At 42.5% G+C, this 26,898-nt stretch overlaps 1 protein-coding gene and 2 long non-coding RNA genes across 11 annotated transcripts in view; 1 reads left to right on the top strand and 2 right to left on the bottom strand.

The window, feature by feature from the left end:
* LOC140001627 (uncharacterized) overlaps positions 1-6,584 on the bottom strand; it is a 40,148-nt gene extending 33,564 nt beyond the window's left edge. Inside the window, exon 1 of the long non-coding RNA XR_011807089.1 lies at positions 5,128-6,584. This is a non-coding gene — a long non-coding RNA (uncharacterized lncRNA). The remainder of the gene's footprint in view (positions 1-5,127) is intronic.
* The window catches only part of LOC101789704 (uncharacterized), a 208,769-nt gene extending 185,748 nt beyond the window's left edge, over positions 1-23,021 (bottom strand). For 5 of the 9 annotated variants that reach the window (XR_002398501.3, XR_011807085.1, XR_011807086.1 and 2 more), the window contains exon 1: positions 12,280-23,021. This is a non-coding gene — a long non-coding RNA (uncharacterized lncRNA). The remainder of the gene's footprint in view (positions 1-12,279) is intronic. The other 4 variants (XR_011807081.1, XR_011807083.1, XR_011807084.1 and 1 more) reach the window with 4 other exon arrangements.
* A 347-nt stretch (positions 23,022-23,368) lies between these two features.
* FZD8 (frizzled class receptor 8) lies at positions 23,369-26,695 on the top strand. The gene has a single exon (XM_038174844.2). The coding sequence runs from the start codon at positions 24,012-24,014 to the stop codon at positions 26,058-26,060; it is 2,049 nt and encodes a 682-aa protein (XP_038030772.2). The 5' UTR covers positions 23,369-24,011; the 3' UTR covers positions 26,061-26,695.
* The last annotated feature ends 203 nt before the right edge of the window (positions 26,696-26,898 follow it).

The following is a 26,898-nucleotide window of genomic DNA, read 5'->3' as shown; positions in this document are numbered from 1 at the left end:
AGCAGCATGCACAGCAGCTCGTTTGTTATGACAAATCACACAGAGTGTGCCACACCAATACCCCATCTCTACTTCTCTTCTGGGTCACTGAATTGATTCTGGTTCAAATTCCAGACAAACCATTTCATATGCAAAGCCATTAAAGGACTAGAACTATTTTGCTCTGCCAGCTCAGCTCAGTTTCTACTCTAGGAGCTAGGGCAGTCTAACAGGTTACATGCAACATGGGTGCAAACCTCCTCAGATATTTCTTGTCTGGCTATCTAGCCACTGAATGTTACGTAAAAGGGGCTTGCCCCATCCTCCCAGCAGGAGTGGCTGTCACTGCATTTTATGAGATGATAAAGCTGTCCGTGGATGTTGTGTGCTCTGAGAACATTTCCCAGATCAGCTCTCTCAGGTAACTGCTCCCAGAGCACCTGATTTCTGAATCTCAACCAAGCTTAAGGAGCAGGGTAATGAAATCTGCCAAAACAGAGCTGTTTTGGGCCTCAGCTGTACACTAAGCACCTTGGAACAGTAATGTTGCTTATGGAGCTAGGTGTTTCCACAGCTAGCCTGCAGTTAAGGAGGAGGCACTCTCACAGTCATTGTTTTCTACTTAAATAGCTTACTTCTAGGTTTATATTTGGAATAAGGGGGTGGGAGAGGGAGGGCAGGAAGGAACAATGGATGACTTCAGTGATCCATTTCTCTCAGCATTACCATACACGATACAAATTAGTTCCTCAACTAATCGAGAAAATAACTTACTGGCTGTGTATGTATATACCATAGCCTGACCCCTTCAATGAATCTTCAGGATGGAAATACTGGATAACTAATACGTGAACTAATTACAAAGGAATTACTTTTACTATGGAAATTTTCACTTCACTTCATTTCAACCACCTTTTAAAACCAGGTAATTTTTAATTAGTCATCTGGGTTCTTTTCCATAACAGGAGGAGGACTTGATGACAGTACCAGCTGAAGCAGAAACAACATCAACAGGGTCAAACCTGTCACTTAAAGAATAAAAGTACTCATGAACAAAGCTTAAAACTGATGGGACAACTGGCCAGAGAGCAATTCTTTCTCTCTGTTCTGACAACAGATGAGGCATAGACAACTAGCATAAATTAGACAGTAACTACCCATGCTTATGTTATGATAATCAATGTCATCTTCTACCAGAAGTAACAGGACATCTGCAGCAGGATTTCTGTAAAGATAATGAACTTTAAAATACAGTGCTATGACATTTTTACTTAGCATCTGTAACCTTTTTCTGCTCTGGGCTTCTTGCAGAGTTGAGAACTGTGCAACTACACTATGAAAGAGAAGAAAAATTCTCAGAGCAGCAACAGAGTTGTGAGAGCAGTCTAATCTACCTTACACTGTCCATCAGAGTAACACCACTTACTGCTTAGTAAAAATGTATATGTGTCTGTGTAAAGGGAGATGCAGAGATGGATATTCTGTTAATTTAAAATAAGGTTAAAGACCTTTAATCTATCTTTATATACTGAGGAGTGTTTATCATTTTTATCATAACATGCATTCCAGCTCTAATATCGTGGTCTTCTCTCATGGAAGACCACAATAGGTTAACTCCCCAACTAATATTTCAGTGACTTTAAAATTATTCTGGATCCCTTCTACATCAGTAGCCCTCGTGACTGAACCTATGTTTCAATGGGAACATCGGTACAGGGATGGGGGGCAGACTTTCCTTTAAACCTATAGCACTTATCAGTGATACTGAGTGGAAACTTTCTTGAGGCTGTCAGACACCAGATGAGAAATCACTTTATAATTCAATGGATACATAGCATGTATATGATGGAAGAGCTTGTTTCTGAGTGTAGAAGTAGTACCATTTTCTCATTTTCTCTTGCAGGGTAAGAAGTCTGTCCTGCTACCGTAAAAGACAGAGTAAAGGAAAATGCGACCTTGGAAAGATTTTCTATGTATAGCATACAAAAACTGTTATTCCCAAGACTCCACAGTCCCTAAATGTTTCATTAAGCAAAATACAGGCACAGAAGAATGAAAAAACAGAAGGGTGATGATGGCATCAGCAAAGTGCCTTATGCCTCGCTGAAGTATTTTATATTCAAGGCACAAATTACAATTCATATATTTCATTAAATCTGCCTAATTTATACCAGAATCCATTGCTTCTTTGTATTTCAAGGGAATAGAAATACATGAGATATTGTGGACAAAACTGATATTTCTTGTGGGAATAAAATCCAAACAGAAAGAGAGAGAGAGACTTAGGCTTAATCTTCCTTATTATTTGATAAGAAGCATTTTCTGAGTAAAGGTACAAGTCATTTGTGGTTCTGATCACTCCAGTATGCTGTTCCACACCTAAGAGTAGAAAATGTTTCAAATATTTAACAAATCAGGGCTAATTATATAGAATAATTGAATCCTTAAAATAAAGCCTGAGAGACTTTATTCTTCTAACGTTACTTGCTGCTGATGTGAATACCATGAGAAGAGATAAAGCTACAGACCTGCTAATACAAAGAAGACAGTAAAAATTACTTTTAGTTTTGAGAAAAACACTAGGCTCTGGATACAAGTTAATTATTAAAGTTCAATTCCCTTTTTTCCCACCCAAAAAAAGTTATTTTAATTACTGCTTTTTTATGCCAAGTGTCTATTTTACTTAAGAGAAGAAATGACTTTCTATTTGAAGCAATGCCTACTTAGAAATAAGAGTTTCTCAAGGGCAGTGTTTTATTGATAAAGCTTTTTTCTTTATAATCATCATATGTCATAACATTTCACAGGATTCATGAGGTACATATGTTTTCAAAGGAAGAAACAATTGCCAGTTCTGATCTGGAGCTAACTAAAAAAAAAAAAAAAAAGGCAAAAAAGGAACACCACTGTCTAGAGTTGGAGTAATTTTTTCATTTAAAATCATAGATGCAGTAGAAGACATGGCTTCACAAAAGTAGGAAAGGTTATTTGTTACCATAAGAGCGACCATTTTAAAACTATTATGACTATTTGCATACATTTACATGCACTGAAAGCACAGCCATTCAGAACAAACAAGGTTCATTATGAAGACAAACAGAGTATGACTGAGTGACAATCAACACAATGGCTGCTTTAAACTTTATCGGTCTCCTCCATTCACTGGCCATTTTTCTGACGACAGAGGATGTCTTGCATCTCTTTGGCCACTTTTATTTTTGATAAACCCAGGGGCTGCCTTTGTTAAGGTGAGAGACTGCACTAAGCAATCTGTTCGGTCTATTGAAACCTCGTATGGTCTCTGACTTCTAATAGGCAACCTTAAATGAATCTCGCTCAAGTAGTGAAATAGGTAGGAAAACTGGTTTAGCAAAAAGACATACACAGTTCCCTTAAACAGTTCAACTTTAAGGCATGTCTGCATGCATTCCTACTGCCTGTGACAATAGTAACACTTCCTTTCAGCCTAATAGGTCCTGAGCCCCATCCTTTGTCTGCTGATTAACTGCTCTATTCATTGACCAGACCACTAATTGCATGCTCCTTATAGTTACCCTACATTACTGTAAGAATTAATGAGACACAATTACAGCTCCCAGAAATCTCAGGACTAGCCAACTGCAAAGCACTCCAACTGAATAAGAACTCCCCAAGAATAAAGAGAAAAATTCAGCCTATTGTTCACAGGAAGCAGAATGTTTTTTGTTAAAAAATTGTATTTATTTGAAGCTGTTTCATAATTAGGCCCTGGAGAAAAAAAAAAAAAAAAAAAGAGAGAGAGAGAGAGAGAGAGAATAGAGAAAGAACTTGGGAACCAGCATTCACTGAGAAATCACAGTGGATGCAAAGAGATGCACAGACAGTCCAGATATGAGGAGGAAAAACATAAGGAATGAAATGTATGAAAAATTAGTGTATGAATAATACAAACATCTATAACCAAACAGCTGTTTAAACAGAGCAAGCCCCACTGTATGGGAATTACCACTACTGCAATCTTATCTGTGACTAACATAGCTTCAATTCTAAACAATTTAAAATAAGCATCTAGCAATCCTTCTGCACCCATATCTTCAGTATAGGATGGAGAAAGAGGGATTCAATTCCCCACTGCTGGAATTTAATACGTATTAGAAGTCAGTGTCATTAGCCATGGAAATCAAAAGGAAGGACGGAAAACACTGAGTTTTTGGAAAATCAGCCATATTGAAAACTGCACTCACATTTAATCCGTGTAATCAACAGCCACAGCTATTCAAAGTCTTAGTGCCTACAATCACTACCTATTAGCCTGTAAGTAGTTCAAAAGCTATTATTCTCACTTGAACAATTTTCCAATACACAAGAGACAGCATTAAGTTAATGAAGTTAATATGCAAAGTCAATATTCTTTGTCATGAAGTTGTCTTCTTCCGTTGGTTCATCTTCAACGTATTTGCACCATATAAATTAAATTGAAATTATATGTATAGTTTCTCAAAGCCACTGGTACTTAAAATGGAGTCTGAAATGCAGCACTATAATTTATAGTCCCAGCAACCGTTTTCCAGGGTACAATTTATAGCAGTCACTGAGACCCCAAACTAAGAATGTCATAGACTGGCACTGCTACATTCCAGAATCAACATCTTTGGACAGAAACAACATTTTTTGTATGACTCTACAGGGATTCTCAATAATTGCACCTAACTGCGGTAATAGTTTAAATTCATGGAAAATGGATGTTCTTCTGATGCTATCGCTCACTGATATCACAGCAGAACGCTTTCCTACATGAAGCAGACTGTTACCACCATGTGGTGCTGAATCCCAAGTAGGAAACAAGGCACGAACATGGATCAGAGACCTTTGTGTTCATTGTATAATAAGTCCAATATCCCTGTCATAGAACAGCAATCATTAACTCGGGGATCTTTTGTTAAATGGCCCCTGTGGCTGGACCAGTAACAGCAGGGATTGAATTTGCAATTTTTGTATCTCAAAATATCTCTCTTTTATGATTATGATTGCAACCAATGCCATGGTTATATCTCTCCTTGTCATCCTCAATACTAGATTCACCTATGAGGGAGACTGCAAGACTACAGATTCGTGTATTTCCAAGGTAAGACTCTAAGACATGAAGTGAAAATACCAATTTCTATTAACCTTAGCTGATTCATCAACTTCAGTGCAGGACCACAGAGCTTCCGTATGCAGCTTTGGTTCTGGCAGTGTTATTTGAAATGGGCTTCCAGCATCTCTTGAAAAATCCTTTGAGGAAAAAGGAAAGCTTTGTCTCAAACAAAACATCACCAAGCTCATTCAATTTATTCCTATTTCAGGCTCAAAAATAGAACAAGTCCAAATTCCTGCAGAGCGTGATGCAAAATTATTTCTGCTAGTGCAAATAATGTATTCTGCTATCTGGTCCAGCTTTCATTTCTCATGTTGTGAAATAACTTGAACAAGTACCAAATATGCACATGCTTGAGGCTAGCTGTAAGTTCTAGTTAGGGTCTCTCTCTCTCTCTACATAGGAGAAAAGGGAGTCAGGCACTAAGAGCCCACTCTTCTGATCATCACTTCCAACCAAGGTAGCATATGCAGATGAAAGATAATTAAAGAAGCATGTCAGTACTGCATCTTAAGATACAAGGAAAGATTTCAAGACATAAGCCAATTTTCCTTACACCATTTCTACTCTCCTGTACCAACTTCTTTAGAACTATTTGCAATTTCTGGTGCTGCATGTAGGATAAGCAAATGACAATCCTGATCCATCAAGTGTTTCCAAGAGCTTATTTTTTTCTGGAATGATTTCACCCAAGGAAGCTTCCCACTTTTGTAGTTCTCATCCTTCAGTTTGTGTGTTACACATCACAAGCTTCACTAATTATCTCTTTCTTTCCCTTTCATCATTATATTGACATCCAGTCTCCTTTCTTCCTGCAAGTAGTTCACTTAAGCAATGGTTGTGCTTATACCATCTCTCAAGTGCTGCCCCAAATCTGTCTGACACTAGAACCACCAACAGTACAGGCACTAAACATGAGCATTCATGCATTGCTCATGCAACTTGCAACTGTAAAACAACCCTGTAGATAGAAAATGAACAGGAGACAGAGATTCCAATCCATGCCTAGAACTGCTCTAGATGTTGCTCTTCAGAGTGACATAAGCATAGGCTATGATCTATGACCTGTGTGTGTAGTGATAAGCTCGTATATAGGTTCCTGTTGCATGAGGTCTACAGATGATTTAGACTAGGAAGGTTCATATAGGAATTACACTAAGAGCACTCTCCCCAGCAACCTATACCTATCCCTCAAGAGAAGTAACATGGACAGGTAACTAGCTTCTTCCACGGTTTCTGCACTGGGAGTTTTGCTGGCAGAGCAATGTCAACAAAAAAAAGTCATACCCATCCCTAACAGTCCTTCTTGCTAACAGCTTTAAGTGCAAACTAGGTATCAGTATTTCAGTTATGACAGCAAAAGTGTCCTACACTATTCATGAGCTGAAGATGTAGCTTTTCATGACCTGGAAAAGCCCTTGCTTCTAAGAAGGTCAAATCCCATGAACATGTTTTCCACCAGCACCGACTAATACGGTACTAATATGGTGCTGTGCATGTAGAGAAGGTAAAAATATCGTATCAGTTGACAAATCACTTGTATTTTGCATTTACAACTAAAAAACGTGTTTATTTACAGAGGCCACATATTACTGAGGCCACAAAAAGTCAGTTACATGGGAGGCGCTAACATTTCTATGTAAAAATTTGGTGATTTTAAGATTAGACAAAAAATAATTGAAAATATATTAATCTTTGGACATTTCAATTCATTGCATTTGGCATTCAGAAAGATTTAAATCATTCTAAGAAGAGATTCTATACAGTCCACAGATGCATCTGCTCATGAAACAAAATCATTAAGTACAAACCTCTTTCCCTTTAATCAACACCATTAGGTAGAAAGCTAACAATACTGGTTTAAGAAAAATATAGATAGCTTGTAAATACAAGGTTCATAACCACTTTCATAGAATTAGCATATGGTATCCAGCAACAAGCACACAGCTAAACAGATTAGAAGCCGTGTCACTACTGTCAGAATTCCAGTGTCCATCAAGGCTCACCAAGATTGTACTTGTTTCTAACCTACTTTACCACCATACCCTTTCTCATCATCTACCATTCTCTTGCCCCCTGACACAAATGTCAGGCACAAATTATCAAATACCTTTGAGCCTTGTACTGATATGGCAATAGATAAGGCCCTTTGAAAGTACCCCTCATGGAGGTAGAACACAAGGGTCCACCTGAGGTGCCCTTGGTACAAGAGATGATGCAAAAAAGAAAAACGAAGTGTTTCTAATTACCCACAAATGCTCAGGGCCTGCAATTAGTCTGTATGTAACCAGTGTTGTAGACAGCAACCAGCTCAGCCCTCTGAGCTACAGGAAACAGCCAGGTACATTAATTTCTTTAATAAATGTTTCTTTATTGAATACACAGAGAGGAGACAAGCCATTAAGTTTTTAATAAATGTTCCTTTATTGAACATACAGAGGGGATAAAGGCAGTCTGTGATATTTAAGCACCTACATCACTACTCCTATTTTTTTTTTCAAACTATTTCATTAAGAATGCTGACTAAAATTATTCATATCCGAAACTGTGGCAAGACATGGATTGTGTGAGAGCTGTTCACATATCACTAACTGAGAGAAACACAGGTACTAACCCAGAAACCAATTTACTACCTTAAATCAATTTTATTGTTGCAAATAACACTGCAAGGAAATGTTTTTACAAAGAGGCAAGTGCAACAAAAACCACGACCCCCTCCATCCTTACCTTATTCCTTGCTGAAAACACTCTTCATCCATTTAGCTGCACCATCCAAAAATACAATCATCTTGGACACCAGTCCAGAGCAATTTCTTCTTTTCTGCGTGGTTCACAGCCTGTGTGCCCTCAGCACCGTATACTCTCAGGCTTTCTGTACCAAAGTCCATAAGCCACACAGCTAAGACAATACTGTCATCCCACTCAGGGGCTGGAAAACACTCTCTGCATTCTCCTTTCCCTGGTGTAACTTAACTTACTTTTTAAAAAAGGAATGTGGTATTAAATATATATATATATATGTTGAAAGAATCAGTACCCTCCCATCTCCACTCTTCACCCTTTCTCCTCACTCTTCACCCTTCACTCCTCAAAGGCCTAGAAGCTGCTTCTTTTCCTCCCCACCCCCACTATACCAGCTACTGATACTTGTCTAGCTCATCACTTGGGCTGCAGCAGGAGTCAGCATATGCAGATTACCTGCTTTTTTCCAATCACGTTCATCTACCCAGGAAGCAGGTCAGGGATCCTTCATGCCCAAGTCTTCATGCAGTGGTCCTCATAAAAATCATGGCAAAGGATTGTCAGTTTTGTCAGTAGAGTGACAGAGGAGGAAACAAGAAAAGATGCTCTACAATTGAAGGTTGGTGGACTTTACGGAAGCATTCCATTATGCTACCATTCCTATATATGTTTGTTTTCATTCTGTTCCACTCATGCTACCTTTTAAGAAAAATGGAAATTAAAAGCCTAGTATGGGAAGAAAGCATAATGCACTTCAGCTACAGTTAATGTGTATACTGAACTAAAAAAATGGAGAAGTCCAATCACACACAGCCAAAGATTGATTTATGCCCTACTAGTAGTTTCATGAGGAACGTATATGGAAGAATACAGAGACATGTGGAGAAATAAGGGGCTATATTGGAAAAGAAAGCCTTACTCATGGAGAAGTCCAAGAGCGGGAAAGATATTTAGGCCCCGAAATCCTACTTAGGGGCTTAAACTTCCATTCAGATCCTCAGGAAATTAGTTATCTCTACACCCCATAGGATCCAGGCTCAGATCACTACCATAAGGCATCGTGGTACCCAATTTGCTGTATTAGGCAACTAGAAGAATATTATGAAGAAACTCTTTGATGCACCAGTGACTACAAACAAAACTCCCACTCTGCCACATTTAACGTCCCACATATAGGACCATTTAATGAGACTAAGTAATAGCATTAGAAGAACAGTTGTATTGTAGAAATGCAGAATATGGGGGGAAGGGAAGTTACAGGCAATAGCTTATCCTGAACCTACTGACATGTTTAGAAATAAGAAGCCTGTCTTATTTTCTCTGTAAAGCTGCCAGCCTTTCTTCACACACAATTATCATGTGCTATTTGTATTACTGTAGAACCTATAAGCTCAGGTTATGGATCAGTCCTACACAGATGCAAAGAAAAAAAAAAAAAAAGCCTACACATCAGATGAAAGCCATGACACATAAATATTAGCCATAGCACAGTTTTTTAAATTGTATCAACCTAGAGTAAATCTAAGAATTATTGTCCACTGTAGAAGTATCATGAAAACATTCTTAAACATTCTTTGTATTACTCAAACAGGCTTAGAAAGGAGAAATATGCAATGAAGCCCAAGAAGTAATATGTATCATTACAGCATTATAAATACTCTAAATAGGCAAGAAAAATACCTTCTTTACACAGTGTTATTTATATAGATAGCTAGATAAAATATATTCCATGCAAATGACCTGTGCAAAAAGCAAAAAAATATAGAACTAGTATTTAAAATCCTGGAGAGCTTTCTGTTATAGACATGAGAATACATCCCTATATAGACGGTAACTAATATTTCCCACCAGTAATTTAGTCTTCCACTCAGAAACGTGGTGTAAAGATACTTTACTTCCACTACCCATAATAATAATAATACTTTATGAAAGTATGGAAATAATACTTTATGGGAATGGAAGGTGGTAGAGTCACTGTACCTCGTACACTGTACCACTGTCGGGGTGTTCAAGGAAAGGTTGGACATTGTACTAGGGACATGGTTTAGTGGGTGACATTGGTGGCAGGGGGATGTTTGGACCAGATGATCTTGGTGGTCTTTTCCAACCTTAATGATTCTATGAAATTTGTAACTTTGGGGCAATCTGATATTAATATCAGATTGTTTTTATATATACTATACATACTTTAGTGAAGCTATTCTCAGCAATACATGTGTTCATAGTTTTTTTCCTTCAGACTTGTATTATATTTCATTTACCTCACAAGCTTAAGAAATTTATTCATGACCTCTACTGTCTCTCAGATATCCTCAGTTACACAGATGACCAGGTTAAAGAAAACATAAAGTGGTTTCTTTTATAACAATTAATATCAAAACAATGTTGTATTTCTGTTATCTGAAATCATAAACAAAGGAGAAAAAAACAGTGAAACAATGCTTGCTTTACTTTATTTTTTCCAGAATACACTCCCATAATTAAACTTTCCACTTCTCCAAGTAGCTGACTACTTATTCCTGCACAGCAGGAAGTTTTCTCCATAGACATATCAACTTGGACAATAAACAAAGCAGAAATCCCTGATTGGAATTTATAGCTAAATATAACCATGCATACTGTTAGTAAAATTTGCATATCTGTCTTTCAATATTAAGAAAAAATAAAAGTTGCAGTTCAATGAATTTGTACATTGCATTGCTTTGTCAGAAAAAGAAAAAGTATACATAGATATATTGCATATATTATATACATCATATTATATATTACACATAACAATGCATTATATTATATAATATATACAATATAGATATATTTAAGTAGTAAATTCCATACATATGGAGACTGTATGTGAAAGGAAATCTGTGCAAAAAATCCTGGTGCTGCACTGAGATTTGAAAGATGAGACATGCTAACTGTAAAGGAGGTTCTCCTTAACAAAGGTGGCTTATGCTGATGAAGGGCCACTGAATTATAGAAAACCTTTCTAGCAACTTTTATCTCTGTCCTTTAACTACAAAATACGCTGAAATAGTTAATGCATTTTGAAGACACGGGGCCAGTTTGAAGAATTTGAAGACCCACCTTTCCCCCCCAGCGTTGAATTTCCCCAAGAAACATTAAGCAATGTGTCGTGGGGAAATTACGAGATTAACCAATGTTTCTTGGGGAAACCGAATTAGCATTGGTTTCTTACATTTAAATATAGCAAAAACTTTCACTGATACTTTTTCCATCAATCCTTTGCCAAAACACTGCATCGTCACTAACCCATCAGCAATAAAACTATCAGCCATCAGCAGCAAGTGTTCATTCTCCTTTTAGATATTTGTCTCTCTTTTCACAGCACCCTGAATATGTGGATGTCTTAGGAATTTAATCTAAAGGCATTAGTGTCTCTAATTCCTTTAAAACCAAGTTATTTTACCCAGGTCAATCTATCCACAAAATTTAGCCATTGGTATACAATTGTGCCAGCATAAAATGATTTAGATCAGCATGAAAATTTCCACACTGAATAGAAATAATCGTATTACTTTGAGGTAGTTTTCCAATATAAAGGAAAAGGAATTTTACAAAGAATTATACTTAATAAAAAAAAATAGCCTATGATTAACAAAAAACACTGAGTTTTTGTAAGTAAAGCTCTCTTATTGAATTGTAATAACACTCGTACTAGGAAAGGGTGAAGTTTATGGCTCCCACCATTGTACTTGTCCTGGGAAGGAGGATTCCAAGGGTACCTGTAACCCATGCTTAGGTGTTTGTTTTTGACTACTCCTCAAATGGAGGGTGAAGAAGGAATAAATGACATTCTGGCAAAAGGGAGAAGCTTGCCTGTCACTTTAAGACATTACTTACAGTTGACGGTACAGGTAAGTAGCCCACTTTTTCTTTTCCTAGGTTTCAGATGAAACAAACACAAACATTAACACTGAAATTACAGGATTTCTAACACCCTCACGTCTGTGAGATGCACAGATTTGCTCTCGCCTCTTGGAGCATATACTGTACATTTATTCAGGAGATCTTTCAGTCATGCTCCTCTTTTTTTCTGCAAGCATAACTGCAACTTTTTTCTTTCCAAATAAACAGGTAGTACTGACAGAGAAATGTTCTATGACCACCACATACAGTGTTCAAATTCAAGCTGTGGCTATAAAACAGCTTCACATCATCAAAATGTCTGAAGTTGGTGAGACCCTACAAACTAAGACAGTCCCCTGAAAGAAATGAAACAAACAAACAAGCAAAAAAAAAAAAAAAACAAAAAAAAAAAACACTTGTGAGATTCAGGCTTGGCACTATTTCATCAGACATTTTTGCAAAATATTCCATTCAGACACTGTACTACAGAGATAGCTAAGGAAGTGGAAGAGTAATTTTATTCTGCAAAGGCAATGAAAGCAGGGTAAATAATCTCAGTGATACAGAGCATTTACCTGGAAGCCACCAACACGTTGTATGCATTTTGGTCAAATCATAACAAAACAGAAAACTACAAGAAGGTGTAGTTTTCCATCCTGAGAGGTAACCATAAGATGCAGAGAGCTCACTGGGATGTGTCTACGACATTGAAGTCAACAGGAGTCAAAGCCCACAATTGTCCAAACACGGATTGCTGGGTAGGAAAACAAGCCAGCAGTTAAACATTACAGAATCACTAAAATTAATGAATTAAAGATTAATTCACTCACAGACTGTGTGTACATGGGTCACCTCATGGGGCCATCACCAGGAAGACAAGAGATCTTCTTAGAAGAACTTATTCTACCTGAAGCTAATTAACAGATATGCTGACTGTAAATAAAAGCAGGAGGGGGTAAACAGAAAAGAATAGGAGGTTTGATGGGGCTCCCAACTGATGCTGTGTGTCAATAGATGTCAGTTAAAACTTACATGCTGCTTTTGTACTCTCTTAAGGAAATCATTATTATCACATTATTCTGTAGCAGTCTAATCTAATCTCTGTGCATCATAGTAGGGAAGATATTTTTTGAGCAACTCTACATTAGTTAACTATGCAATCAAGTATATTGAATTTATTTTGTTTTACAAACAGAATGAAGCAACTTATTTAAAACTGAATATGATAATATTTAGCTTTGCTACACCTAAAACCACCAACCTCAATCCAAACTAGTGGCCCTCAGAAAAACAGTGACTGTTTCAAAAACACTAATGAGATAGCACAAACAGCTGTATTCAATAATCAGGAGACTGATACTTACAAGTTAATTTTGTTAAGCCATGGCAGACTTTTTCTATTTACCTTCATTATTTTCTAAGTCTGTAGAAAATACACCCGTTAACTCTCTTGGCTTTGGCATGAGATTCTTTACATGTATTTTACCATACTGTTTTCTTTCATTACCTCTTCCACATTTTTTCTGGCAATAAAGGGTTACCTGTAAGAAAAACAGTTTTGATAATAGTGAGCGCTGAAGAAACCTTGATGTTCTTTGCCCAAAGCCCCCAAAAGTTAACTCCCACTGTAAAATGGATTTTGCTTGTTGTTTTCTAATACCATCTCTCATTTGAAGACCAGTTTTACAAACCATTTCTCAAGCAAGCAGACACTTTCAAGTAGCCAGGATCAATGACGTTAGTATAGACTATTTGGATGAGAAAGTTTTGCAGGATGTAATCTTCTTTTCCTTGAAGTTTCAGTAGTTGCTACCTACTACTTAAATAAAAGAAATTTAATAAGTCTCAGTCCAATTATTTGTGAACACATTTATTTCGCACCCAATTACTTCCCACAATACTTCTAGTTTCAAAAGAGTGGACAAATTTGGCAACTTTACATGCCTCTCACTTCTTGACACTATAATTAAAATTCAGATTAAGGCATACAAATGACTTGAGAGAGGTTGCACTATTCTCACTATTCTTGACACACCCTTTGAGACAGGATTACAATCTCTTCTTCACAAATTTGTAGGTCACTTTTAAAAATATGTATATGTTTTCGTTGCATTTTTAGGAAAACATGGACATCTCTTTTTTGTTATTCTTGCAGTTCAGGAATTCTAATGTACTCAAATTCCTTCCTTATAAAATGATTCAGTAAAGATAATCAACCACAGAGCACTAACCTTCAAACTGTATGTGGATTCCACATATAAATAACTGGAAAGTGGTACCGTAGGAATTCACTCGTATACTTCACTACTGTGCTATCTTTTCTCCACCCTCTTACTCATCACAGTTTTGGTAGCAGAATGATGAATTTCTCTCTCAACAATACCCAAACAATTTCTTCCTTTCTAACTTTGTCTGACTATTATATTTTCTTAGTATTACTTACTTATAAAATTTCAAAAATAATAACAGGGAAATTACAAGTCATCTACTGAAAATGTACTGTAATTGACAGTTGTAACTGTAACTGTAACTGTACTGTAATTGACAGAAATTTCAAGAAAAATGTGCATATCTTAGCAGGAAAAGATACAAAAGAAGCCTGATCTATTTTGGTCAATATAACTGTGAAATAAACTGAAGTATTCAGAAGTAAAACTATGTAATTCGAGTTCAGGTAATTGTAAAATTTCTCAATAATTTATTTAAAATATAGAAAAATTGTCTGTAATCTTACAAAACTGAGCATATGCTCATCTACAGACTTGATCACTAATGGTTATGAAGGTAAAAAGCACAGTATTCTTTAACAGTCATGAAGTTACATTGTTATGTAACATAAGTTACATTGCTATGAAAACAAAGTTAAAAATATCTGGAAAGATAATTTCTGTAAGTGCTAAGATGCAAAACAAGCAATAAAAATTAACAGTGAACTTTTGCTTAAGAAACACCACGTTGCCAGTTCCTGATAGATTCTGGCAGCAACCTACATTCTAACCTTGAACTAATGACTGAACATAACGTACATTCTAAAACTACATGTAGGTCATATTAACAGTTTTGTTTCCTAAATTTCATTATTTGCTTTGTTTTCTCTTCTTGTCTTTCTCTTAGAAAGTGCAGTGAACTCTGCTGTAGCCTTAGGAGTCTTACGCTGTTATTCTATCCACTGTCTTTGGAAGAACACCCAAAATGGCTCACAGTTGTACCTGAGGCACAGTTGTAGCAATTCTCCCTATTGCAAGGAGAAATTAAAGAGAAATGGAAGCTGCAAAAGAAAAATACATAAATAAATAAAAATCAATACAAAGCTTGAGACACCAAAAATCACAACCTATTCACACAAAATTTTGTAACCCAATCTTTGCATCATTTGTAATTGACTTACACCTTTCTTGAACAATGAAGTTTCATTTCTGATAAAGTTTGCTGAATTCCAGATTGCCAAAGACTAGACTTACTCATTTATCAGTGCATTTCTGCTTACACAAGGATGGCTATGCTCATTCGTATCAAAGGTCTGCTTAGTTCAGTATCCTGCTTCCAAAAGTAGCCACAAATCAGTGACAAAAGAAGAGAGCATAAGCAAAGAAATCAAATACAGTGTTTTCCCTGAATAACTCCTTAGCTTTCAACTACATTCCACTCAGGGGAATTCCTTAAGACTTACTTGATTTATCTGTTTAGCTTTCCACAATGGGTTTACTCTTTCAAGTACTTAGCCCATTCCCCCTCAAACCTGTTGTCAGGTTTGTGAGTTCTTGCACTTCTACCTTTCCAGTCCTCTCCACAATCCCACCTGGAGAGAGTGAGCAAGTGGCTCCATGGTGCTCAGCTGCCTCCCAGGGCAAAGCCATGTACCCACAACATCCCAAAACACGTCTACCTTGGGCACAGAACCGGGAACTGTAGTGCAGTGATGCTATGTCTTGTGCATATGCACTGTCCAGTTGATACAGCTATTCACATTTATTTATTAAAAACGCACCAAAATAAAACTAGCAAGATTTGAAAGACATCTTGCTTTGAAACCTCTTGGTTTTGAAGGGATTTGAAACCTCTTGAAAGAAACTTTCAGTCTGCACATATCGCCAGCCAGTTGAGTCCAGTGGGAACTAGCATTCTGAACACTGTAAAATGCTGCAATAGCAAGAATTATAACAAGGTTGAATATAGCTGGAAAACCAGGCAGATGTCATGAGTGAAAAAACAGACACCTTAACAAAAGCAGCAAAAAACCTCTGTCTGCCTCCCTCAGTCCAACAACTGAATTTTGATCCAAGAAGGTTAAATATAGGTCTGCTAGAAAATTTTCCACTGCATCTATTTTTGATGGGAAATGGGGCTTTCAGTTAAACACTTTTTGGTTGGATTTTTTTTTTCTTTTTGCATGCCTGAAGTATGTGCTTCTGCAAATAAGCTTTTCCAAAAAGCCAAACTTGCAAACCAAAGTATTTTGATTGAAAATAACAACAAAATTAATCTGTGGCTTACCTTGCTTTATGTAGCAGATCTCTATCAACACTCCCCATTTAAAGGTCAACTCCAACAATACATCACTTTGAGGGATTCCCCACCTCCTACACTCCCTTCAAAAAGCAAAGATCATGGTGCAGTGTCAAAGATGGTAGGCCCTCTCAACTTTATAGAATAGGACCAGCAGGCGTCCAGATTATAATGCTGGAGAACTGCAGTAACATTTTTCAAATCAAGAAGTTTCAGTTTTCAGACAATGTCTTCCACTCCTCTGAATTCCATCAATGCATGTAGTTTTTTCATGGAAAACAAAGGCAAAAATTAAAAAAGCAATGTCTTACTCATTAACCTGCAGCCGAACACCTGGGTCCACCCATACACAAATCAGAAATACATTAAATAGTAGTAAAATGTTTCAAATTTTTCATAACAGGTTAGTGGGACTGTTCAAAAGCTAAGGAGCTAAAACAAAATAAAAACAATAAGGGCTCACTAGACAGGATAACTTCATGTGTGAGTACAAAGTTATAAATTACCAAACGGCCTAACAAACAAAAACCCAGGTCAGCAAAGAATAAAGATAGGATTCAAACGTCTATGCTCACTAGGTAAGAAATCTGTAAAAATGAATAAATAAATAAATCTGTATACCAAAATCAGCCAAGTAGCAAGAAAATGAGACATTCAACTTATTAGTCCCTTTCAGGGCTCTCTAATTCAGTGAATTAACCAGAAGGAATTAATTTGACAAGGCTAGTACAATAAAGAGCGAGAGTAACAGCTATGCCATTATGGCAGTCATCACCCCTTTTTCTTAGGACCCCCAAATCCAGTGGAACAATGGATTTCTCATCCAGAAACCACCCCAGCCAGACAGGGAAGCACCAGATGACTACTACTAAGGACAAAGTTTGCAGTTGAATGTTAGGCCTAAATGTCTGTTATCCATCTCATCCCTCATGTCAGTTTCCAGCCATGCAACTCCCTCCCCCCAACCCTGCTCCGAATGCAAAATAAATGAATAAATAAAAGAAATAAAAGAAATCAATCAAGACTGCATCTTTTGTAACACTGTTGTGAGCCCACAAAAGACAACTGCAAAAAATCTCATACCAATGGGGTACTATTTTCTTTTCCCCCACCACACACGCTCAGGACTATTACTGCCATCATTAGCACCAACTAAGAAACAAGAAAACTCAAAGGAACTGGCAAAGAAATATCCTTATTAAAAACTCAATGGATGAAATGAAAGAAAGGACATTTTGCTATTACAGTGAAATTCCTCTCAACACTTTGCTTTTCAATCACACCATTCTTTTACTAACATAAAAATAGAGAAAGGTTTTTAAGAGTGAGTTTCTGCTGAGACAGCACATAAGAGTTCCATATAAGCACTGCTTAACGCTAATTCCCTGCATAGAGTTAACATCTTTGACTGCCTAACGTTATAAAGTGAAAAGTGCTAACACAACTTGTCATTCTCGAGGCCAATTTATTCATCAAAATTAACACAAGCCCAAGCCTGCTGTACTTATTCATATTTGGAATCACCAGCCACTTATGTGTTGTCCCAGCAAAATTAGTACAGTGAAGGATTAGTCAGGATCTAACCCCAGAGATAAAAACTTTGTTTAGAGTAAGTGAAATACAAAGAATAAATATTCAGAATGAGTGATGAAAGATATGTTTGTTATTTCCATTTTAACTCCAGGGTAATGAGTAATTTCTGTAAGAATTTCTAAGTGTGATTTTTATCATTCAATATTTTAAATATTACCACTGTGTATCCTCCATCAAAAAGTTGGGATTGGAAACAGTGAAACATAAAAAATCTCCATTTCAAATAAGGATATGAAATATTATTCCTTTAAATTATGCTATTATGGACTCATGAGGTGTAAAAAGTAATATCAGAATGAACAATTTTTTGTTGTTCAAGGTTTTAACAACCCAAGTTTCTCTTCAAATGAGTTGCATAAAATTTCACTTTCTCATTATATCTGGGTTTTGTCTTTATCCATGCCTTTCAACACAAAAATTCTTTTGTTCATTTCACTTCTCCCTTGTTAAGTGCACGGCTTCATTAGCTTTTCATTTAATTTATAGCATGAGAGAGGGCATACACATAAGCAGTTGTCCCTATATAATTATATAATGCAAAAGTTGGTAAGTCAAACTGGACTATGCTGCCTAACCTTGTCTCTGCATCAATTCAGATAGCCCAGAATAACCTGCTGGCAGATGGGGCATCCTTAGCTCAAAGCTTGACTCTCAAGTCTGCTTCCACCAGGCTGAATCAGCTGGGACAGAGCTGTCCACAGGCTGGGCTGCTACATTTCTTGCCTGCAGTCCCACGGTTCCTCGCAACATAGCAGCTGAGCCACTCCAAGTTTGATTTACAGCACATGAGAAAGAACCCTGCACTTCTCAGCTTCTCTGTTGTGGTTCTGTCAGCTTCAATACTCAGAATTGTTAAGAGTTACTCCCCTTATCACCCTGTCTGTTATCATGTAACCCAAATATACATGCCACTAAGTTAAGGTAGGTCAAGTTAAAAAATAGAGCCTCCTTCATTCCTGCAGATCTGACATCAAAGACCAGATACATGCATGCCACACCATCTTAAGACCAGACTGTAATTCTTATTTGGAAGCCCTTCATCCCAGATGGCTACAGCTCAGTCAGGTAAGCCAGACGGCAATGCAGCAGCAGTATTTATAAGAATCTTTGCAGGGATTTCTTCCCAAGTTGTTAAAACTGGGGTCTCAAAAAACGAAGATTCACCAAATAGGCTTCTTAGCCAATGCTGGGAGCAATGATGGTGCATGTGCCATTTGAGCATGTATAATCCTTAACAGCATTTTGATTAAGTATGGGGACAGAATCATCCATATCACCACAGAAGTCACTGGCATGCTGGAGATCTAGAGCACTCACACTGGGGCAAGAATGAATGCTGCATAGACAGGCACTCGTACTACCACCAGAGACCAAGCTTCTCCCTGCCAGCCTGGATCCACATAACCTCATCTAGGTTCAAGATGACATTTACAAATTAATGTTCTAGCAGTTGCTAGAAAGCAAACAAGTGGTTACCTGGGCAATCAGAGAAAGACAACGCTATGTGCTGCATCCATACACACTTAATATGTGTAGCAATTGAACTGCGTGATATTTGTACTACTCTCCACATATGGTAAAGATGAAAAAATGGACTGTTTAATGCAGAAAAACGAAAAGCTTGTCTTTAAAAGTCACAGGATTTATCTTACGTGAAACACCATACCAAGAGGTATTACAATCTGTAGCACAGGTGGAATATAAATAAAGTCTGCTAAATAATGGGCAAATTTAAAAATTAATACTAAAGAAAACAACAACAACAAAAAGATTGCTCTCAAGAACATTCCTTTTCTTTCATAAGCCTTATGTTTTCTTGCATTCCTTTCCCCTCCATTGTTTCACCAAAGGGAAATGGGGCATTACATGATTATGCGGAGTGTGCCAGTACACTGCAGCCCAACCACTGACTGTATGGTGCAGGGGAATAAAGGTAAACCCCTTGATACACCTTCATCTTATGTAGTCCTCATGCTAAACTGCTGCTCCCACTACCTTCTTATGCTGATTCTGTGGTTCATGCTTCTTTAGCTAAGCCTACACATCCAGAGTGGCCTCAGGAAGAAGTCTAACCAAGGTCTTCTCCTATATTCAGCAAAAAAATCCTCCAGCCATGCTGAGGGCCACAACCTGCAGCTTCACTGCTGGAGCAATCCTCAGAACACAGCACTCATCAATCACTGTGTCATCCTCCTTTATGGTAAAAGGACTGCAAAGCCCCTCCAGCAGTTTCTCCTCCTTCTCCATCACCTGCACACTGCACTCCAGAAGTAGCTAACACAGTAGATTGCATACAGCCTATTTTATTTTTGGCTAAAGGCCCTCTCAAGTCAAACAAACGGTAGCATCGTGGTAGTTTGCCCATCCACAATCAGATCTGACAGCACCGAAACGATGTAAACAGAACATTCTTCTTCCTGTCTACAAAAAGTTTGCAGGAGTCACAATAAAATACAGGCTGCCTCAGATGTGCCAATGCTATTTAATTTTTCTGTGAAAGGAAAAATATCCATCAAAATATAGGATACATATGCAGACTTGTACTCTCCCATTCTTGTTTCTTTGTAAGTTTATAGTGCCAGATTTTTACATGTAACTTCTACTTTGCTGACTTGCAGAACTACAAATCAATGTATTCCTTCCCATATTGGAGTGCCATCACGCTGCTCGGTTTTGGACCACACATGGCATGTGGGAGAAAAGTTTGAACTGGGGAAAAAAAAAAAAAAAGTTTCTTTTACATTTAGTTGGTACTTTTTAGGGAAAAAATGAACACAGGAAGATGACACAACTCCACCTTACACTACTGCACCTGCCTACAAAGACATTCTCTCCTCCAGTTGCCCTTTACCCTGTCCTCACAAAGTTCTGGTTTCTCATTTCATGGCATTGTTCAACACGCTGCCCATGCAAAATCCCCTATGTCTTGTAGCTAACCACTATTTGCAGAAACAGTCTCTGGGTAAAGCTCTGTGGCCTGCGATAGGAAGGAGATCAGCCTAAACAGTCCCTTCTGGATTTAATCCATGAAATTACTGCCTTCAGTCAAGGCTTCATTCTAACAAGATTATTTGAACAATTTCCATGGACTGAAATTTTCTTTTCAAACATTTTTTTTAATAAAAGTGCCATTCACTGACCTATCCAGTACAGACAATGCCCCGCTAAAATTGACTGGAGAACATCAGGTGGGAATTAAAATGCATTTTTCCACTCTTATGAACTAAACATCTGTATTTTTAAATAAACAAAATACTATTTCAAACCAAGATTTTATGTGGTATTTTACTTTCAAGTAAAAATAAGTAAATAAATAAATCAAGCAAATTTACTAATCTCTCAAACTGAAAAGTCCTGCAGTTCCCATTACCAGGTTTGGTGTGATCCATACAACCAAAAGTGCAAAGCCTTAGATGCACACAAAAATTCAGTTTGTTATAGAGCAGCCAGTGACAAGCAATAGAGCCTAAATGCCTGAACAAAAGTGGCATGAATATTTGTGGCAGCAAAGATTTGCAAAATTGTTATCTACTTGTCAAATCTACAGGTTTGCAAAAAGTTGTAGTATCTGTAACATTCTTGCCTTCATCTGCTGGATTTATGTTTCTGCATGATTTGGTGACTGGACATTTGTTTTGAAACCCTTACAAAGTGTCTGAAAGTAAGCTGTATTGCTATAGCAAAGCACAGCTTTTCCGAAAATGCAGCTGCTGTATTTTCTGGAAAAAAACACACAAACCATGTTTAAGACTTGACCCTTGATTCCTTCATCTCAGTGCTTCTACTGACTTTAGCGAAGTCTCGGCATTGGAGGAGCACACAATGGGCAGTGATTCCACAGCCTTAAGCCATTCAGGCTGCTTTTCAGGCAAATAAAGTAAAGCGCCCTCCCCACGGCTGGGCTGTTTTGTATACCTGAAAGACAATTTGACAAATTACCGTGGTCTTGCAAGGGAACTCGGATACATATGCGTTATTAAACTGCTATGAAGTTCCACAGCACCGATTTTGTTGTTACCGAACAGCTTCAAGGCACGCAGTATCTTTGCACTGCATCTCTTTCCACACTGCAAGGAAACCAGAGCCTATATGACCGACAGTAAGCACGAAGCCAAGCGTTCTGTTGAGAAACTTGGTGTTCTCCCCTTTCTGGGAGAGTTGCAGTGTAATCCTAAACTGCAGCATTCAGCATGTCTCCTGAGCTTCCTTGCTGAAGTATGGCAATGGAAACGTTACAGCATCTGTGTTGCTTTTGGAAGCCATCACCTCACATCTGCAGGGCTGAAGTTCAGCACAGAGGCACTTTGTGGCAGGCAGGAGGGATCCTGACGGAGCGGGGATTTGTGCTCGCCCCCATCTCCTGACCAGGCTCGCTCCTTCCTGCGTTCAGCAGCGGTTTTCAGGCAGGGCACGCCTCGAGCAGCACCAGGGCCGCTTTGGGGGGCTCGGGGGGGATTTTTTTGGTCAGTGTCAGCCCCGGGGACCCCTGGCTGAGCACACCCCTCACCGGGCTTTGTTCGGCTTCGGGGCGCTTCAACTGCTGTGGAGCTTCATTAACCGCCTCGTGCTTTGGGGAAAGTTCTGAATTCGACACACACGCCCTAAAAATATATATACGTGTATTGATATACACGCGGCGGTGGGATTAACAGCCCCAGAGCGCGACACGCCGAGCAGCCCGGCCCCGGCGCCCCCCCGCCAGCCCTGAGGGCACACAACGCTCCCTCAGGTGGGCGCGGAGAAGTTTCGCCAACTCCCGCGGCGGCCACACGGCGAACGCGCGGCCCCGCCCGCCCGCTGCTGCCGCCGGGGGCTCCCCCCGGGCCCAGGCACCCGACGCGGGGCCGCGGCTCCCGGCTCTCGGCGGCCCCAGCGGGAGCCCCGCAGCGCCGCGAGCACCGAGCGGCCGGGGCGGGCGGCAGCGCGGCCGCCGCTCCCCTTAAGGTGGTCCGGCGGCGGGCTGAGGGGGCGGCCCCTCACGCCTCCACAGCGGCCCCCCCGGGCGCGGCGGCGGCGCCTCCGTGCCCTCAGGCTCCCAACGGCCGCCGGGAGCGGGGCTCTCGGAGCTCCTCACGGGGCGGCCCCGCGGGTCGGGGCTGAGGGACGGGCTGCAGGTCCCCGGGAGGAGCCGCGCACCTGCGGCACGTGTGCCAGCCGCCGCTCCGTGCTTCGGCACAAAGTGCGGTTTTATTGCAAACGCCGCGTTTCTGGACCCCGGATTTCTCTAAAATTTCACGTTTTTACCCCAACGCCGTGAGAAGAGGGGCGCAGCGAAGCCGCGCTGCCCCCGTGTGTGTGTGTGTGTGTGGGCGCAGCTCCGCGGCACGCCTGGGGACCGGGACCCCCGCGCCTGCACCCAGCCGAGCTCCAGCCTCGCAGCCCTAAAAGCGCACCAAAAATTAAATAAAAATAAAAAAAATAAAAATAAAATAATAAAAAAAACAACTAATCCCACAGCCCCGCTCCACCTTAACGGGGCCCGGAGCCTGCCCCCCTCCCTCCGCCGCGTGATAGGCGGCCGGGGCGGGCGGGGCGGGGCCCGGCGGCGCTCGCTATAAATATTCATGAAGCGCGGCGGCCGGCCTGGCGCGGCCGGGGCCGGGGAGCGACAAGTTGCGCCCAGCCGCTGCCGGGCTCGCCCCGCGCCTCGCGGGTGGCGGGTTCGCGGCCCGGGGGCGCCTGGAAGGGGGGAGCGCAGCCAGGAGCAGGAGCGGCCGCCTTGAGCTTGAGAAGGGGGCGCTTGGAGGCTGCGCCCGCCGAGCTCCCGGCGCTTCGGAGCCGCTCCCGGTCCGCCCCAGCCCCGCTGCCCGCTCGGGGCGGTGGGAGCCCGGCGCCGCGGGGTTGCAGCCGCCTCCCGGCCCCCGGGGCCGGCCTCGGCCATCTTTGAGCGGGGACTCGGCGGCCAAACTTCTCCTCGCCGCCGCTTCTCCCTCCCTGGAGCAGCGAAGGAAGCGGGGACAGCGAGAGCGAGAGATGCGGCGGCGGCTGAGGGGGCTGCCCTGAGCGGAGCCCCCCCCACCACCACCACCACCACCCCCCCGTCCTCATCATCACCGGCGCAGCGTCCGTCTGTCCGCCCGCCCGTCCGTCCGTCCCGAGCGGCGGGGCCGCGAGCCCCCTCTCACCTGCGGCCGGCACGGGGTAGCCGGGGCCGGGGCTGCTGAGCGGGGGCGGCGGGGCGGGCTGCCGGGGCCGCCGGGCGCCGAGCATGGAGTGGAGTTACCTGTTGGAAATCACCTCGCTGCTCGCCGCGCTGGCCCTGCTGCAGCGCGCAGGCTGCGCCGCCGCCTCGGCTGCCGCCGCCGCCTCGTCGTCCTCCTCCTCTTCGTCCTCCTCCTCCTCGTCCTCCTCTTCCTCGGCCAAGGAGCTGTCGTGCCAGGAGATCACCGTGCCCCTCTGCAAAGGCATCGGCTACAACTACACCTACATGCCCAACCAGTTCAACCACGACACGCAGGACGAGGCCGGGCTGGAGGTGCACCAGTTCTGGCCGCTGGTGGAGATCCAGTGCTCCAGCGACCTGCGCTTCTTCCTCTGCAGCATGTACACCCCCATCTGCCTGGAGGACTACAAGAAGCCGCTGCCGCCCTGCCGCAGCGTCTGCGAGCGGGCCAAGGCCGGCTGCGCCCCGCTCATGCGCCAGTACGGCTTCGCCTGGCCCGACAGGATGCGCTGCGACCGCCTCCCCGAGCAGGGCAGCCCCGACACGCTCTGCATGGACTACAACCGCACGGACCTCACCACGGCCGCACCGCCCCCCGCCAAGCCCCCGCACCGCGGCTCCAAGCCGGGCAGCCCCGCCAAGGCGCCCCCCGCAGCCGCCGTGCCCCCGGCTGAGGCCCCGCGCAAGCCACGGCCACCGCCGCCCTGCGAGCCGGGCTGCCAGTGCCGGGCACCCATGGTGTCGGTGTCCAGCGAGCGGCACCCGCTCTACAACCGCGTGAAGACGGGGCAGATCGCCAACTGCGCCCTGCCCTGCCACAACCCCTACTTCAGCCCCGACGAGCGCGCCTTCACCGCCTTCTGGATCGGCCTCTGGTCCGTGCTCTGCTTCCTCTCCACCTTCGCCACCGTCTCCACCTTTCTCATCGACATGGAGCGCTTCAAGTACCCCGAGCGGCCCATCATCTTCCTGGCTGCTTGCTACCTCTTCGTCTCCCTCGGCTACCTGGTGCGCCTGGTGGCTGGCCATGAGAAGGTGGCGTGCAGCGGTGGTGCGGGGGCCGGTGGTGCGGGTGCTGGGGCGGCGGGGGCTGGAGGTGGTGCGGCAGCAGCGGGGGCAGCAGCAGGGGGACGCGGGGCAGCAGGCGGTGCGGCCGAGCTGCAGCCTGAGCTGGCAGTGGCTGAGCACGTGCGGTATGAGAGCACCGGCCCAGCACTGTGTACTGTGGTCTTCCTGCTCGTCTACTTCTTCGGCATGGCCAGCTCCATCTGGTGGGTCATCCTCTCCCTCACCTGGTTCCTCGCTGCTGGCATGAAGTGGGGCAACGAGGCCATCGCTGGCTACGCGCAGTACTTCCACCTGGCCGCCTGGCTGCTCCCCAGCGTCAAGTCCATTGCCGTGCTGGCACTCAGCTCTGTGGACGGGGACCCCGTGGCTGGCATCTGCTACGTGGGCAACCAGAGCTTGGAGAACTTGCGGGGCTTCGTGCTGGCACCGCTGCTCATCTACTTGGCCATTGGTTCCATGTTTCTGCTCGCTGGCTTCGTCTCGCTCTTCCGCATCCGGAGCGTCATCAAGCAGCAGGGCGGCCCCACCAAGACCCACAAGCTGGAGAAGCTGATGATACGCCTGGGCCTCTTCACTGTGCTCTACACGGTGCCAGCTGCCAGCGTGGTCGCCTGCCTCTTCTATGAGCAGCACAACCGGCCCCGATGGGAGGCCACACACAACTGCCCCTGCCTGCGTGACCAGCAGCCTGACCAGGCCCGCCGCCCTGACTATGCGGTCTTCATGCTCAAGTACTTCATGTGCCTGGTGGTGGGCATCACCTCTGGTGTCTGGGTCTGGTCTGGCAAGACCCTTGAGTCCTGGAGGGCTCTCTGCACCCGCTGCTGCTGGGCCAGCAAAGGTGCTGCTGTGGCTGGGGGCACAGGGGCAGGGGCAGGCGGGCAGGCTGCAATTGCTGCAGCCGGAGGACTTGGGGCGGGCGGTGGTGGCTCCCTCTACAGCGATGTCAGCACTGGCCTGACGTGGAGATCGGGCACCGCCAGCTCTGTCTCCTACCCCAAGCAGATGCCCCTGTCTCAAGTGTGAGGAGGGGGAAAGAAGCCAAAGGTTAGGGAATGAGGGACACTGGCCTGCCTGAAATGCCCCCTCACTGTTTGGTGCCATTAATGAACCCCTAATGGTCCTTATTAGCCACAGCTTGTATAGAACAATGCAGCTGGCAGAGGCCCCGGGCTCCAGCCCCCTCCTCCTTCCCCTCCATTCATATGCAGGGAGCATGTACTTCAAGGAGCCAGCTTATTATTTTGCTGGCAGAGGAGGGTAGGGGCTCACCCGTGTCTTGCAGAGGGCAAGGCAAAGCAGCTTCTGATTCACTCTGGACTAACAGCAGCTCAGGGGAGGGAGGCTCTTCCTTCCCCCCATCCTGAGGTGGGAGTCTGCTGGGACTGCAGGTTTCTTGGGATATTGATGACCAGGCAAATGCCTTATAATACAGACTGAATCAAAACATGTCTTAATTATACACCCCAGATAAATACGGGTTTCCTACATTAAAGGATGTATTTATATAATTATTTGTTACCTTGTACAGATGTGTAAAATATGTATATATCCAAAGCTATACAGTCTGTAAATTTTTTTGTAAAAACGTTTAGAGGCTACCCCTGTAAGAGCAAATATGAGTATTCTATTTTGTCAATAAAATGACTTTTGATAAATGACTTTTTCAAGCTTTTCCCCTACTCCTGCCCTGGTTATTCCAGCTGCTCTGTGTCAGCAGGGCATTCTCATGGGTGGAAGGCCCCAAGGATGAGCTACACTCGTGTTCTAGCCAGTGCTATGTAATAGGCAGCCAGCTATGGTAAAATAGTGAGATAACCAGACATGAGGAAAACAAGTAATTCAACAAGTCATTCTTAAAAAG

The sequence above is a fragment of the Anas platyrhynchos genome, chromosome 2 (genome assembly GCF_047663525.1).
Source record: "Anas platyrhynchos isolate ZD024472 breed Pekin duck chromosome 2, IASCAAS_PekinDuck_T2T, whole genome shotgun sequence".
In the NCBI taxonomy this organism is placed as follows: Eukaryota; Metazoa; Chordata; class Aves; order Anseriformes; family Anatidae; genus Anas; species Anas platyrhynchos.
The sequence above is the reverse complement of the archived record's forward strand: the minus strand, read 5'-3'. Positions and strand labels throughout refer to the sequence as shown.